At 45.8% G+C, this 15,829-nt stretch overlaps 1 protein-coding gene across 2 annotated transcripts in view; it reads right to left on the reverse strand.

Annotated features, from left to right (window-relative positions):
* Window positions 1–745: 745 nt before the first annotated feature.
* The window catches only part of Mrps27 (mitochondrial ribosomal protein S27), a 76,851-nt gene continuing 61,767 nt past the window's right edge, over window positions 746–15,829 (reverse strand). Inside the window, exons 6-12 of one of the 2 annotated variants that reach the window (XR_012910892.1) lie at window positions 15,416–15,494; window positions 13,264–13,379; window positions 8,737–8,839; window positions 6,656–6,798; window positions 3,864–4,037; window positions 1,459–1,753; window positions 1,255–1,364 (exon numbers count right to left, since the gene is read on the reverse strand). Coding sequence is in view for 1 of the 2 variants with exons in the window: in XM_075976227.1 (XP_075832342.1) it covers window positions 1,514–1,753; window positions 3,864–4,037; window positions 6,656–6,798; window positions 8,737–8,839; window positions 13,264–13,379; window positions 15,416–15,494 (855 nt within the window). In the remaining variant the exon portion in view is untranslated. Of the gene's footprint in view, window positions 1,754–3,863; window positions 4,038–6,655; window positions 6,799–8,736; window positions 8,840–13,263; window positions 13,380–15,415; window positions 15,495–15,829 lie in introns of both variants that reach the window. The other variant, XM_075976227.1, reaches the window with a different exon arrangement.

The following is a 15,829-nucleotide window of genomic DNA, read 5'->3' on the forward strand; positions in this document are numbered from 1 at the left end:
GCTCCAGCTCGGTCAGTGACTCAGGGACAGGAATGTTTCCTTCTGCAAGGACTGGAACTGCAATAAGGGGACCAGGGGAAGAATAATAAATAAGATGCTTCAATAGCAACAGTCATTCCTTGGTTGCCACTGGATCTATCCTGAATCTATAAAGGAACGGCAGAGAAAACCCTGCCTTTGATCAACCAGAATCCAGCCCTGACTTCTGGGGATGACACCCAAGTCAGTGCTGCTAGCCTGCAGGACCCTGGAGGTCAGACATGGGGGACACCGTGTGGGTTGGGGCAGCAGCAGCTGCTTAGGGGAGGTACTTAGCTTCACCTCCTTCCTTACCGCATGGGGTTAATGGCGCTACCTCACGGCAGGTCTCTGAGGACTGTAATGACTGTTATTATTACAGTCATAGCCTGACGGATGAGGGCTAAAATGTGCTGTTCAAGACAGCAAAATTAAGGACCAGACCCCCTCTCTCCTTCCTTTTCACCAAGGATAAATTTTCTGTGATTATTCTGGTGTTCTACAGGCTTTGACAGAATACAACCTTGGATACAGATGCGCCACTGCATTAAGGGCAGCATTACACAGCAGGCGAAGTCCCCGACCCTCTCCCAGAAAGGCTCCCAGGAATATTACTGTTCCACCTTCTGACAGTCCACACTGATTCCACCCCTATGCACTCCAAGTCCCATCCTTTACTAGAAAGCTTTGCCCTAAAGTTGTCTGTGTGTACACATGCGCACACACATACCAAAGGTTCATTTTTTATTTCTGACAATGTGTGGGAAAAAGTTAGTCTAATATGCTGAAGAAGCCGGGCCACAAGGACCTCACCCAGGGCCAAGTTTCTTCTCCAAAGTCCCCACATTCTGTAAGGGTCACCATGGGTTCTTACAATCAGACATCTAGTGAGGCTGTGGTCTGGAGACCAAGCTGGGCTTCTCCTAGAGGGAAAAGAGGAGGGCAGAGTGTGGGGGGAAGAGCCAGCGGGATGTCTGAGCACCCAGGGCCCAATCACCAGGTTATCTGCACTAGCCAGGGGACACAAGGTCTCAGAACAGGCATCATGGGCCACTCAGACCCCGCGCTGCAGCTTCAGCTGTATCATCTTCCATCACTCGCACCGGATACGGGGAACTTTTCACACTGTGCCCAGGAGTCCACTGTGAGCCCTGACAGCCCAGTAGAGATTCAGCTGGTGGTTTCGGCCCAGTCACTTGCCACTTTCTTAGTTTCTTAACCCTTGACATCTGGATGGGCAGACAGTGCCCTGACAGTCGGCAGCACTCTGTGGCTTTCAGGCTGTGCACGGCTTGCTGTGAAAAAGGGGAAGCTGGACAGCAGAGTGTGAGTCCCATCCTGTCAGTGCAGAATGCTGGGGTGGCCCACACAGTCCTGAGTCCACTCTGTCCAAGCAGAATGCTGGGGTGGCCCACACAGTCCTGAGTCCACTCTGTCCAAGCAGAATGCTGGGGTGGCCCACACAGTCCTTGAAGCAGGGCCAGCGCGGGGCCCTTCAGGCTGCAGTCTTTGCTGCACTCAGCGACTGGTATTCTTGCTTTGCTCTCTCCCTCTGCTCCTGTTCCCGCTGGATCAACTGCATCCGCTCTAGGTGCCACTCACGTAATTTCTGCTCATAAGCGGCCAGGTCCTCGGCCTCACAGGCGGGGAGTTTCTCTCTCACAAGCTGGGTGGTAAGAGTCAAAAGACCTTCTGACTCAATCCTGCCCAACTCCTGCAGTTTGGACTGAGAGGCCTGTAGGAAACAGGAAAAAAAAAAAAAGAAAAGAAAAGATAAGGGAGCAGGTGAGAGAAAAAGAGGAAATGAGAAGCAATTAAATCCTCTGCTAAGCAGCCACACAATCTGCTGCAGGAAAGCTGCTTGGCAGGAAGCTCCCAGGCCTCTCCTCCAGGTGCAGCTGGTTTTTCCAGCTCAGCAGTTACACAAAGTCAGGGCTGCAGACGTGTAATCACGATTACACCACCTTCTCACAAAGCACAACTCCACTGCCCGTACTCCCTGAGTGCACAGCAGAGGTGCAATCCACAGGTCCACTGGGGCCTGCCCCTAACCGAGCAGGGAGCTCCAGGTAACAGGATTCTAGGATGTTAACAAGATGGCAGAGACTTCTGAAGCCAGAGCCGGTTCATCCCTGTCTTTTTGTTTATGTGACTTCAGTCCTACTCTTAGCTTTTTTCAACAGATGGGATTTATTTCAGCAACTTCTCACGGGTGTGTGCACAGGGCAGGCCTCCACCTGCTGGGCTCCCCTGCAGATGGCCCTAACCTCCCTCCCGCCTGCTTACAGCTCCATCTGAGATGGCAGGCCAGTTGGGTCAGCGCAGTGTTCCCGCTGAAGTACTAAAAAGCATTAATCTACTTAAGTGTTTCAAGATGTACATCAGCAAAGAGAGCCTTGTAGGGACCCAAATGCAGGTTAGAGGCAGATGTCCGTGTAGTGGACAGGATAAGGCCTGGCCAGCAAGAACGGTGGGAGAAGGGACGGCCCATGAGCTCCAAGGGGCAGGCAGGCCTAATTACAGAGAAGCCAGCCCCAAGACTAATGCACATCAGGTAACAGGAAGGAAAGGAAGTGTAAACTGAAAGTGATTTCTCTCTGGCATCATTTCCCAGGTTATCTGAAGCCAAAGAGATGGCCAGGGACACAGAACAGAATGGCGAGGAGCAGAATTTTGTCCAAAGTCAACTTCAGTTGCGGACAGGCTCCGTGTTGTCTCCCCAGGAGCCCTGTGAGGACAAAGGGAGGACAGTGGGGCTAACATGGCTGAGGTCACAGCTAGCAGGCTACAAACACTTGCGTCTGTTCTTTCCTGAATGGTCATGAGGTGTCCTGTGGAGGTACAAGGGCTGAGAAGTTAATGATACCGACACTCAGGAACTGTTAACGAAACATGGTCAATGAGAACCCGTGGGGTGAAGGAGACTTTTTTCTTTAAGCTTTGTATGTCGGCAGGCAAAGTTAGGAGGGAAGGACTGTGTATAAATCCTCTCTTTGCTTTGTTCTCAGGGTAGGATGGGAACACTATTTTTTTTTTATTCCCAGTTTCAAGTTACAGAGGAAAGAAGCTGGGCAATGACTTCCTTAAAAAAGTACCGGGAGAAACAACCGCCTACAGTATACTGGGATCCCACTATGATAAGAGGAAAGCTTCCCAGGGCTGCTTCAGAAGACACAGACTCAAGTGGGAGAGTCCAGCAACACTTCTCCCTACCCAGAGTGAAAAGGTACAGCTGGCCAGCTGGCACAGATGGAAAATTTTTCTGCTAATATAATGATTTTAAAATTCTTTATAAGGGGAGGGGGGTCATGGGTTTCTTCTCTGACATTGACGGTGAGCACTTTAGGACCCAAGAGTTCAAAGCCAGCTTGAGCACTCAGTGCTGTTCGGGAAACCTGTTTCCATATGCGTGTGGTGTCAGGCAGTGCCTCTAATGCCCCCTGAAAGTGCAAAGCTGCCATGAGCCACAAAGGAAGCCTGAGTCTTATCGCTGCATGCTGAAAATGTGACCGATGTCTAGCTGGGTTTCCGATCGAGCACATGGGGTGCAGTGGAGAGAAATGACCAGACACTTTCCATACTGAGAGAGAGTCAGGCGATTGTTAACAGGAGGATCACTGGGGATGCATGCTGCCTTACTGAACAACACTGTCACTGATTAGGGCAAACTCACAAAAATTCCACCTGTTTCTCTTAAGGCCACAGCCTGTGGGGAGCAACACAAATGCAGTTCTTGCTGTGAGTTTTGATGCCTTTGTGTGGGACCGATGCAGAGAAGCCTGTCCATCACCAGAGAAGCATGTTCATGCATGGCTGGGAGAGGCTCAACTTCTGCTCTCAATCACCTTAAATCGCTCCAGGTATTGGGGAAGCTTCGAATGTTCTGGTTCCTCAATGTCCAGCTGCTCCACCACGTCTGCTGAGCCCAAGCTACCTTCACCTTCCTGGGGCTGTGTCTCTTCCTGGGGCTGGTCAGCTGGAGATGTCACCACCTTCAGGACTCCGTCCAGCACATTGAGCTGTCAGAATGACATCATTCGTTATGGGCTTGACTTTGTGAAAACCAGAGACAAAGAAAGAGAAAAAGGGAGACTCAAGACTCAGGATGGTAACAGCCAGGGATTATTGGAACGGCTGACCATGCATGAAGTGCTGAGTCCAATCCCCAGTGCTGCAAACAAGGAAGGAGACACAACAATTATATTCCTATACATAAGCCACACCTGTCAGAAAGCACGAGGAACTCAGTATATAACAAAAGCTACAGACATGAGCTAAGAATTATCTGTAGGAGCGAATCAGCACAATGGTAAATTAAGTATGTTTTTAATTAACCAGGTAGGGAGGCAGGAATTACATTTGATGGGCATTAAAGGACCGCCTCCACTTTCATGTCTTTCTTTGGAGTCAGTCTGGAACTGGGACAAAGGGAAAGAAAAGACCACCACAGACCACAAACAACAAAAGGCCACTCTGAATGCACATTAAAGCCGCAGGCTATAGGCACCCCTTCACCCCCAGAAGATTCCAGCTCATGGAGTAGTATAAATTAGGGATCTGTCTAATCCACAGAAGCTGTTGGCCGTGGCCAGAGACACACACAGGAAATTCATTCTAACGAGGGGGTTTCTGGGACTTAAGTAGTAAACAACTAAAAACATGGAGGTTCTTTTATCTGGCTCTCTTGCTCCTCTACCTCCACTGTGTGGCAGACCTCCTTAACCCGTGCAGGGCTTGGTCATCAGAGGTGGGAGGAGATAGTAGCAAGGCCACACAAGCACCTGCTTGGACACCAATTGACCTCATCAGTGTCACAGTAGAACAAAGCACCAATGCTACATTGTTTTCAATACTTTATGGACAAACTGGATATACATCACATTCTTGCTGACATGTGAATACATTCCTATAAATTAGAATAAAAAGAATGCAAAGTTGGCTGAAATTAGAAGGAATTATCCCTGGTGAAGGATTTGTATGTAAGTTTGTTTTCAATTACCAACACTGAATAGAGCCATCTTCAAACACACTTAGAAGTGTGTATCCTTGGGTCTAACAGCTGGGAAAGAACATAAAGGGTTCAGTCAGCATAAGGTGCCACAGAAGGCACTGGGCCTAGTGTCTCCTGACTGAAACGAAAGCTTAGGGTGAGGCTCAGTGTATTCAGGGTCAAGTCCACACACAAGTAGCTCCAAGGCAACCTTTCATTTTGGTAAGACAGTGTCTGGGACTCTCTGGATAGAGCAGCAGGGCCGGGTGGGAACACTACAGCTCAGTGTTCGATGTTAAAGTCCGCTATGTTTCCCAGTCTGGCTATGCCCAGTGAACTCAGGTGACTAAGAAATGAACTTTGGCACAGGTAGGAGGACACTGAGATAGGCCATGTGAACACCTTAGACGGCTGGCAGGACCACAGGACATCAGTCAGTCCAATGGGAAGGAAGAAGTCTTCTCCAGCATCCATGTTCTGTACATGATGTACATGAGGACTGAGTGGCTGTTCATGTGTCTGCACGTGGACTATAGAAGACAATCTCAGGAGTTACTCTTGGGCACTTTCTGCTTTTTTCGTTTGAGATGGGGGCTCTTGGCTTGGAACCTCACCTAGTAGTCTAGGCTAGCTAGCTAGCTAGTAAGCCTCCAGCGAGCCATGTCTCCCTGCTTCCCACCCTGCAGCATGCACTGCTGTGCCTGGCATTTTAGGTTGCTCTGGGGATCTGAACTGAGGTACTTATACTTGTGAGGCAAATACCAACAGTCAGGATATTAAAGAAAATTGCTACCTAATCTTTCCAGACTGCATGAGGGATAAATCCATCAAAATTATTTAATCTTTCTCTTATGCCACCTCTAATTCCTTTTGGATGAGGGTTGGGGATGGTGAAGAGGATGGTGTTTATTGATTTGGATGGAGGTTGGGGATGGTGAAGAGGATGGTGTTTATTGATTTGGATGGGGTTGGGGATGGTGAAGAGGATGGTGTTTATTGATTTGGATGGAGGTTGGGGATGGTGAAGAGGATGGTGTTTATTGATTTGGATGGAGGTTGGGGATGGTGAAGAGGATGGTGTTTATTGATTTGGATGGGGGTTGGGGATGGTGAAGAGGATGGTGTTTATTGATTTGGATGGAGGTTGGGGATGGTGAAGAGGATGGTGTTTATTGATTTGGATGGAGGTTGGGGATGGTGAAGAGGATGGTGTTTATTGATTTGGATGGGGTTTGGGATGGTGAAGAGGATGGTGTTTATTGATTTGGATGGGGGTTGGGGATGGTGAAGAGGATGGTGTTTATTGATTTGGATGGGGGTTGGGGATGGTGAAGAGGATGGTGTTTATTGATTTGGATGGGGTTTGGGATGGTGAAGAGGATGGTGTTTACTGAGCTGAGTTCGAATTGCAGGAGAGGAGACAGCTTTCCTCTGACACAATGAGGTAGGAATCAAGAATAATCTTATTTTCCATTGCCTGTCAGCAACATTGAAAATGTTTGTGGTTTCTTTTCATCCTTTTCAATTGAATAAATACCAATTCTACACAAATACAGAAAGCCGGGGAAGGGGAAAGACAACAGGAAAAATTCACACCACCCAGACAAACAGTGATGGCTCCATCTGAGTGGAAGGGCAGGAACATACCGCTTCTCTACACAGCTTGAGGTCTTCAGGGGAGGAGGCCACCTTCTCCATCACTTGAAGGGCTCTGTCGAGGTAGCCTGGTTTCCATAGCAGAGGCATGTTGTGGTACACAGCCTGCAGTCCACGCTGCACTTCCACCTTCCCTGTGGCAGAGAGACCCACAAAGACCCCTCAGCTGTATGTCCTCGGAATGTCTGCAGCCCGAGGCCACAGCAAACACCAGCCTAGAGGAGGAACCGCACCCTGCGCATTGTAAATGCAAGCTTGGTGAACATGTTTTAATAGATCCACCAGAGCCTGTGAATCACTGGCTGAAGAATTCTGAGACTGACAGAGTTTTCTCCAGAAGGCTGCCCTTAAGACAGAAGAAAATGGAAGTACTATTTTTGTTTCAAGTTCAAAACCTTCCCGAGAAAAAGAGACTTTCACAACTTTCCTACAGTGAAAACCTCGTGAACATCTGATGGCTTTCCCTGCAAGGAAATATGCGACGTGCTTCAAAAATGCCAAGTCCAGTCTATTGTCTTTATGAAAAGACAGGAAAAACCAACCAAACAAACAAACAACCCAAATCTTCTTTTCATTGAGCATTATCAGTTCTTAAACCAGAGTCCTAGCAATCTTCTGGCTCACAGAGCCTGAATATCCCCTGGGTTCCTCGAACTGTCAGGCAGGCTGTGGTGGGACAGCAAGGCCTGGAAGTACAGGGCCCTTGGCACCAGGGAGCAGAGCCTTTCCACACTGGGGGGCAATGTCACCTTGAGCAGCTGGGTCTTAAGTCTGCCTCTACTCATCTTTCCCGGGAAGGAGGATTTGGGAAGCTGTAGGAGGATACCAGCAGACAAAGCTCATCAGGACATGGCTAATTTTAGACCTTTAAGGTGCTTGGGCTGGACAGGGATCACTCTGAGTGAGGCTGCAGGGCAGGACACAATGAAAGCAGAGGTGGGGCAGGGGTGTCTGATAGCACGGCTGCCTATCCCAGGGGACCAGGGCCATAAACAACAACCAAGTGTATTTTCCAAGTGAACGATCCACGCAATACTCTGAGCACGAAATGAAAGAAAATTATGCAAATCAGTATCTAAATAGGAAGCAAATAAACGAAATGTGATTTTAAACAAGAACTGCAGGCTGGGTGTGGGTCATACACCTTCAGCCACAGCACCTAGCGAGTGGACACAGGAAGACTCAAGTTTGAGGCTACCTTGGGCTAGAGCAAGAACTTGTCTCTGAAGACCAAAAACTAAGGCTGAGGATACAGATCAGTTGGTAAAGGACGTGCTTAAATCTTGGGTTCAATTTACAGCATCACACAAATCAGGCATGTCTGTAATTCTAGCACTTAAGAGGTAGTGACTGGAGGATAAGAAGCTAGGATTCCTCCAGTGACTACACAGTGAGTTCAAGGTCAGCTGGGGATGCAGGTAACTTTGTCTCACCAACCAACCAACCAACCAACCAAAAACCACAACCAAACACTACAAATAAAGCACCAAAACCCTCAACTCAAACTCAACAACAAAGAGAGTGAACACTCTTGCGTTAGTCTGCTGGCCAGTCTGACAGACTGAGAGGAGACCGGTCTCTTAATCGTTTATATTAGAATCCACACTATATTTTGTTGGCAAAGCTCCGGCGGCCAAAGAGGTATTCCTCAGAGAGACGGGCAGAAGCAAGGAGCAAAGAAAAGGCACTTTCATGGAGGCCTGACTTCTGAGAGAAGAGGGGGTGGGGATATGGAATAGCATACACCCATGAATCCCTCTGAGCTGGGGGTCTGCCCAGATTTCACACACCCCAGGTGTTGAGGCTGCCCTCCGCCAGACAGAGCACCAGAACTTCCTTGCTGATCAGGAGTGAATTCTACTATAGCTAACAGAGTGAGTCTTGACAGGTCTTATGATATCTCTCGACTGTCCATAACTGTAAGGCCACACTGAGACTTATTTTGTTGTCTATACATGTAGGTTATAACTGGAACTTCACTAGCAAATTTAAACGAAGCTTTAATTATGAGCCAAAAAGTTGAGCCCCATCTTTCCACAAAGAGCAATATTAATAAGGCTCACGTAGCTTACCAAGAAGTGCATAGCCATACAGTTGGGAACTCAAGCCCACTGTGTTCTTTTGTTTTAGGCCTGGAAGCAACAGGGACGCACCAAAGTTCCTCTCCTCTTCCCACTGCAAGAAAAGACAAAAGACCATTGTCTGTTAAAGCCATGGATACTTCACACATGTGAGTTTTTTGGTGACACTAAACAGCATGTATTAAGCTTATGAAAATAACACAGTTGTGTAAAAGTTATCCCAATACTAAAAATAAAAGGTATTCATATTAGAAAAAAAATCAGAACAGAAATGCCCTATATATAGCTAAAAGATTCCTGGGTAGTGAAATCATGAAGTCGTTTTGGTTTTAATCTTTGTGCTCCTTGTTATTTCCCCTACTTTTGGTAATGAACCACTGCCTTTTGCAGTCAGAAAAAATAAAAGAAAATAGAGTACACTCTGGACCCTGCTGACTTGAGAGCGTCAAAGAGGCCCCACAGGCTGCCAGCTTCATACTACACTGCTCCAAAGGGAGGGCGCACACGAACAACACAGCAGTGATAAGACTTCTCCACAGTATTAGAATAAGTACCACCATTAAGTTGCTTTTAGAAAGATTTGTGCCTCTCGAAAACAAATTAGGCAATCAGAAACACTTAGTAACTATGTCTTTCAACCTAGGGTGTAAAATTGTACTTCAATAAAATAGAAGCCTTTTGAGACATAAAAAGAAAAAAAAGGGGGCAAAGCCACGAGCCTCACTGAGCCTGCCACACACCAGTAACAGATGTGACTGGGGCGCTCCTTGGAGAGCAGAGCTCAGAGGAGGAGGTGTGGCAACAACCCAGACAGCAGCAGCTGTGACCCTCCAGACCTAGCCCCTTCCCCCGCAGCACACATGCACAGGAGCTGGGGAAAGAGGCAGAGAAGGGAGGAGGTCTGCAGCTGCAACCGCTGCATGGAGCAAGGCTCTGCAGTATTAAAGATCTCCTGCCCATGCTTCGTGAAGCACAAGCCTCAGTTCTTGAGATTTTCCTACACCTTGGAAAACAGTGGATGGTTGGGAAGGGAAACTCCACGTGGGCTCCCACAGTGCAGATAAAGAAGAGCTGCTCACTTTCCCAGGGCAAAGCACTCTGGCTTTTGTACTTGTGCTGGAGCGTAAGCCCAGGGTCTTACACCTATTAATATACCACTAAACTACACTTCCCAAAGCCACCAATGTAATCTAGGCAAGTTTGCTTCTCCCACTGAGAGCCTGAAAAGTGGGTCCAGTTCAGGATAAATAAGAAGCCTGAAAACACTTTCTTACACTTATTTTTCAATTTAATTTTGTTTTTAAGGAAAGTTTCACTATGTAGTTTCGGCTAGCCTGGAACTTGCTACTATGCAGATCAGGCTGACTTCAAATACTTGTTTTAGAATATCTCTGTGTGTGTGTGTGTGAGCACATGGCAGTGTGGGTGGGGATGGAATGGGACAACAGTGTGTATGAGTCAGCTCTCTCCTTGCACCATATGGATCTTAGGGATCCGATCAGGTCATCAGGTTTGATGCGGAACACCCTACCCACTGAATCATCTCACCGTCTAAAGATGAGCTACGGGCTCAGGATTCCAACAGGGAACAGAAGCTGAATGAAGAGCAAATGTACAAGCAATAGCTGTCAGTGACATGCTGGGACCAGTCAGAGTTGACAGTGTCTGAGATGAGCATCCCTAATCTGAAAATCCAAAATGTTCCTGCAAGCAGAAAATCCATACTAATCCATACTACATGGAATATTTCATGTGCAAATTAAACATAATGCATAAACATCACCTTTAGTGTATGTGTCTAAAGTACACATAAAATATGGATGAAGATTGGTTCTATCTCCAGTGTATCTCACTACACAAATAGTCTACAATTTAAACAAATCTGAATTCCAAAACAGTTTTGGTCCTGAGCACTTAACAGCATACTCTACCGGCAGTATGGATCGTTATGCCAGGCCTTGCCTACTGACGCAAAGCAAGCCTTCACCTTCTCCTCCTCCGCCTCCTCTATTCTCTCCACAAACTAGACACACTGAGTCACCTATGCTTGCTGTCTTGTCTGCACTTCTAAATCCCCCACTAATCCTTTCCAATCTGGCCTCCTGCTGTTTCTCTAGGGAGATAAAATGGACCACCTATCGCTCTGATGTCACTAAATAAATGACCCTTCATTATTCCCACCTTATACTACCCTTTCTTCTAGGCCATTCTTTCCATGGTTTGTGTGGTCCAACACACTCCAAATTTTCCTTTACTTGTGACTGATGTGTGTATGCTGACATCTGATATACGTATGATGCTGATTTCCACCGCTTGTCTCTCTAGATCATGTGCACACATTTACATATGGATGCAAGGCTACAAGAGTGTCCTGCAGGAGATCTTGTCTTTTTCTACTTTCTACTTCCCATGTAGATTGTATTTATGTAAGTCTCTCTTAGAGTCCTCACTGTCTAAGTTCTCTGGGATTGTGGTTTGTAGGCTGGCTTTTTTTGCTTTATGTTTAAAAACCACCTATGAGTGAGTACATGTGATAATTGTCTTTCTGAGTAAATTGGGAGCATGGGGACCTTGGAAGAGGATTGAAGTGGGGAGGGGAGAGGCAGGGAGGGGAGCAAAGAAAAATGTAGAGCTCAATAAATACCAATAAAAAAATGAAAAAGAAAGAAAAAGAAAATCTCAGTTTGGATAGGAGTTGAAATGTCATCAGTCCAGGCCTCATTCTGCATACCTGAAATGTTCTGCCTTACTGAGTATCATGACCTATGATATAGCTTATATTCACAATTAAGTTATTAAGTATATATTGAGCCTATTTTTTTAATCAGTTGCCAAGTACTATGTATTTAGCAGTCAAACAGACATCTGCTTATAGCCTAGCCCAAGACAAAGGGCTAGGCAGATGGCTTAATGCTTAAGAGCACCTATGGCAGATCCCAGCACCCACATGATGCCTCACAACCATCTAAAACTCCACAGACCCCAGGCATGGTGCACATACACACATGTAGGCATGTCTCTCATGTGGGCTACTGATATTTTTTTAATATTTATTTATTTATTTATTTATTTTATGTATACAATATTCTGTCTGTGTGTATGCCTGCTGGTCAGAAGAGGGCACCAGACCCCATTACAGATGGTTATGAGCCACCATGTGGTTGCTGGGAATTGAACTCAGGACCTCTAGGAAGAGAGGCAATGCTCTTAACCTCTGAGCCATCTCTCCAGACCCACATTTTCCTTCTTAATGTCCTTCTCTCTTCTTCGGTCGAGGGGCATTTAGGTTTTTCCAGGTTCTGGCTATCACAAATAATGCTGCTATGAACATAGTTGAGCACATGTCCTAGAGGCACGATTGAGCATCCTTTGGATATATACCCAAAAGTGGTATTGCTGGGTCTTGAGGAAGGTTGTTTCCTAATTTTTTTAAAATATTTATTTATTTATTATGTATACAATATTCTGTCTGTATGCCTGAAGGCCAGAAGAGGGTGTCAGACCTCTTTACAGATGGTTGTGAGCTACCATGTGGTTGCTGGGAATTGAACTCAGGACCTTTGGAAGAGCAGGCAATGCTCTTAACCACTGAGCCATCTCTCCAGCTCCCCTAATTTTTTTGAGAAATCGCCACACTGACATCCAAAGGGTCTGTACCAGCTCGCATTCCCACCAGCACACAGAAGTGTTCCCTTTTTCCCACAACCTCTCCAGCATAAGTTGTGATCAGTGCCAAACTGAGATTTTCAGATCTGGTACTGAAATTAAGGGAGACCACAGGGCCACAATGCCTCGCATTATCTACTGGTGCCGTGGTTATTCTGTAGAATCTCTATGCCTCAGACATTAATACAGCTAAACTCCAAGAACGCAGTGCAGCATAGCACACGTCTGCTTATTATCAGTCACTGCTTTCTCACCGCCATATTTACGTAGGGATAACAGTAAACCATAAGTAAATGTCCTACTCAAGAGCTAAGTCAAAGCTTGGCATGTTGCACATTCTGGAACACAACTGGCATGGGGCAACTGTAGGAAACCCTGACACAAACAAAATGGTCAGTGTTAAATATGCCAGCTCAGGGTTAAAGTTGGCTGCCCACCTGCTTCTTTAGCCTGCCATGTCTGGCTGTCAGTGATTATCAATGACTCACTGCAGAATGTCTGAGGTCACCTGACTTGGCTCAAGTTTCAAACTGTGCACAAGGGGCTAGGGCTGTATCTCAGTAGTAAAATGCTCACCTAGCATGCAAGGGGCCCTGGATTCAAATCCCCCAATATCAAAACAAAAACAATCTCCCCTACCCCTGCAAATGTGTGTAAGAGCTTTTGCTTGGGAAGTATCCAGTTCCACTTTGTAGAAAACAGAACACACTGAATGAATGTTCATTTCTGACTATATATGGATATTTTTCTCCAGATTCTAAGGGCAAGGCTTCTGCCCTCCTCTATCTTCCCTGGCAGTCATTGCTCGACTTTCTTCTAGCTCTCGGTTCCACGGCAGGGCACATCACTTACTGTGAGGTCTGTCTTCTCTGCCAGGCAACGGTATAACACATAGAGGGAGAGGAACTGGGTGGACGGCACTTCAAAGGCTTCTTGCATCATGATCTCAAAAACCACAGATAAAGCATCTGGCAAGAAGATGAAGGTGAATACGAGAGGAAATTAGTTGTAGACAACATCATAAATCTCTAAATAAAAAAAAGAAAAAACCAACACCTTCAAAGTGCAGTGCGATGGGAAAATAAGCAGAATCAAGAAGGAGGAAACCATGGCCTTTGACGAAGCAGGTCCTTTCCGAGCCATTCACGCCTACTGTACACAGTGCATGCACACTGAACTGGGGCTTGTGCATCACTGACTTCAAAATGCATGTCTTGGCTCCCAGTGAGTAGCATCTTCATAATGATCAAATGCTGCTTGCTCTATTTACTTCAACAAGATAATGCCTCACACACTGTCCATCAGCCAGAAGAGCAAAGGCAGCAGAAAGAGGCGCATCACTGGCAAAGTCACCCTGACAAGCAAGCAGGCTGCCTGCTTCTCTTTGTTAGAATGCTGTCTCACTGTGGAGGCAAGACAAGACAAAGGCTAGAGGAACTCCCAAACCTCGGGAGTTATTTCAAAGATGGAAACAGGGATAATAAAGATCAGTTTAAAAGAACTGAAAGAAGGGAGAGGAAGATGATCCTTCATAAGCTCCTGAGTGTAACATACAGCATATGTTATTTATTCCTACATGACTGCTAGTCATAGAACAGGCCCCAGATGACTCCGATCTTCCCATAATATTCTACAACACAGACAAAAGCTAAGAGTATCATTCAAACAATTTCTTTCCATCAGTAAGTTGTGGCCAAGGTAGAGATGTTAATGCTAACATTAAAACGTAATGCTTGCAGCACATGCCACAAGACAACAAATGTTTTCAACTGAGTGCATGTGCTCTCCTGCTCACTTTGCATACATGCATAATTACAGACGAGTTATCATGATGTACAGCTGTTCATGGCTAGCTGGTTTTGCAAATGCTGCAATGGTTTTGTGGGAGGCTGAGAGGTATCAATTTCTTGCTCTTTTTGCAGGAAACTGAGACAGACAGAACAAAGCATCTAGTAAAGCTAGCAAAATAAGGACCTGGAAGAAATTTTCTTTTCTTTTTTGAGACTTGGTCTCATTATGTAGCACTGATGAGTCTGAAACTCACTATGTAGACAGGCCAGACTTGAACTCACAGAGATGGGCCAGCTTCTGCTTCCCAAGTGCTGGGATTAAAGATGTACACCACCACGCTGGGTGAGATTTTCTTTTAAATAATCACATCAATATTTTCAACAAGGATGAAGGCCCATTTTGCTGCTGTTGTTAAGACTTATTTAGTTTTATCTTTATCTATCTGGGTGCTGGCTGCATGCTTGTCTGTGCAATCCATGAGTAGTGCCTGGGGAGGCAAGATGAGGATGCCAAGTCCTCTAGAGGTGGAGTGGCAGAGGGCTGTTGACTGCCGTGTGGGTGTGCGCTGCACAGGAGCAAACGCTGCTCTGACATGCTGAACCCACTTTCCAGGTCTAAGTCCCCACTTTTTTCCTTCTGAAATCACACATTTGTTTATTAATTTTATTACTTTACAATTTTATTGACTATTTATTTCGTGTGCGTGTGTATGTGTGGAAGGTCAGAGGACAACCTGCTGGAGTCGGTTCGCCCCTTCTACCTTGTAGATTCCAGGTATCTAACTGAGGTCCTCAGGCTTGGCAGCAGACGCCATTACCCACTGAGCCATTTCACAGGCCTTTCTTTGTTTGTAAATCTAATTCTGCCAACTGTTCATTATAGATTCCAAAATTACACATGAAAATGGGATCAATTTTTACTTTATTCTCTTTATTCTGCATTTAATCAGTTTGGGAAGTGGAATCAGATTGGTCCATATAATTAACTTTTCCTTTATAAGCACTTATATACTTTGATATTTTCTATCCCATAAAAGGGTGATACTTAAAATTTCTGCATAAATAATAATAATCTTCACGTAAATTTTTCTGACTAAAAGAGTAATGTAAAGAGACATAATTAAGAAATAAAGAAGGAGAAGATGTCTGCATTTGGACCCTTCCATTTGGAGCCGAAGGTCCTGTATTAACTGGATGGTCATCTGGTTTCTTACCTTTGTAATTTTCTTTCTTTATGAAATAATCCATCAGTAAATTGAATGTAAAGTTATCTGGAAAAATTCCATACTGAACCTGTAATAAAAAGGAAAATGAAGAGAAAAAAAGAAACCCTCTTTAATTCAGTCTGTAACACATGCCTATCTATTATTCAGGATAAAACCTGGCCCCACTTGAGTTAAACGATGTGCCGATCATTTTGCAGCATTTGTGACAGTGAAACTGAAGCTGTGACTCATGAGGTTTGGTAACTGGAACTTGGTCAGGGTGAGAGTTGTGAGCGGGTGTCTCACAGATGACAACTGAAGGGGGAACAGGGCTCAGTTCTAACAGCTCACCACAGCTAGACAAAGCAGCAGCAAGGACCATCCCTTCCTCACACACAGCTGCTCCAGCGATCCTTTTCACAA

The sequence above is a fragment of the Microtus pennsylvanicus genome, chromosome 6, assembly GCF_037038515.1.
Source record: "Microtus pennsylvanicus isolate mMicPen1 chromosome 6, mMicPen1.hap1, whole genome shotgun sequence".
NCBI classification, from domain to species: Eukaryota; Metazoa; Chordata; class Mammalia; order Rodentia; family Cricetidae; genus Microtus; species Microtus pennsylvanicus.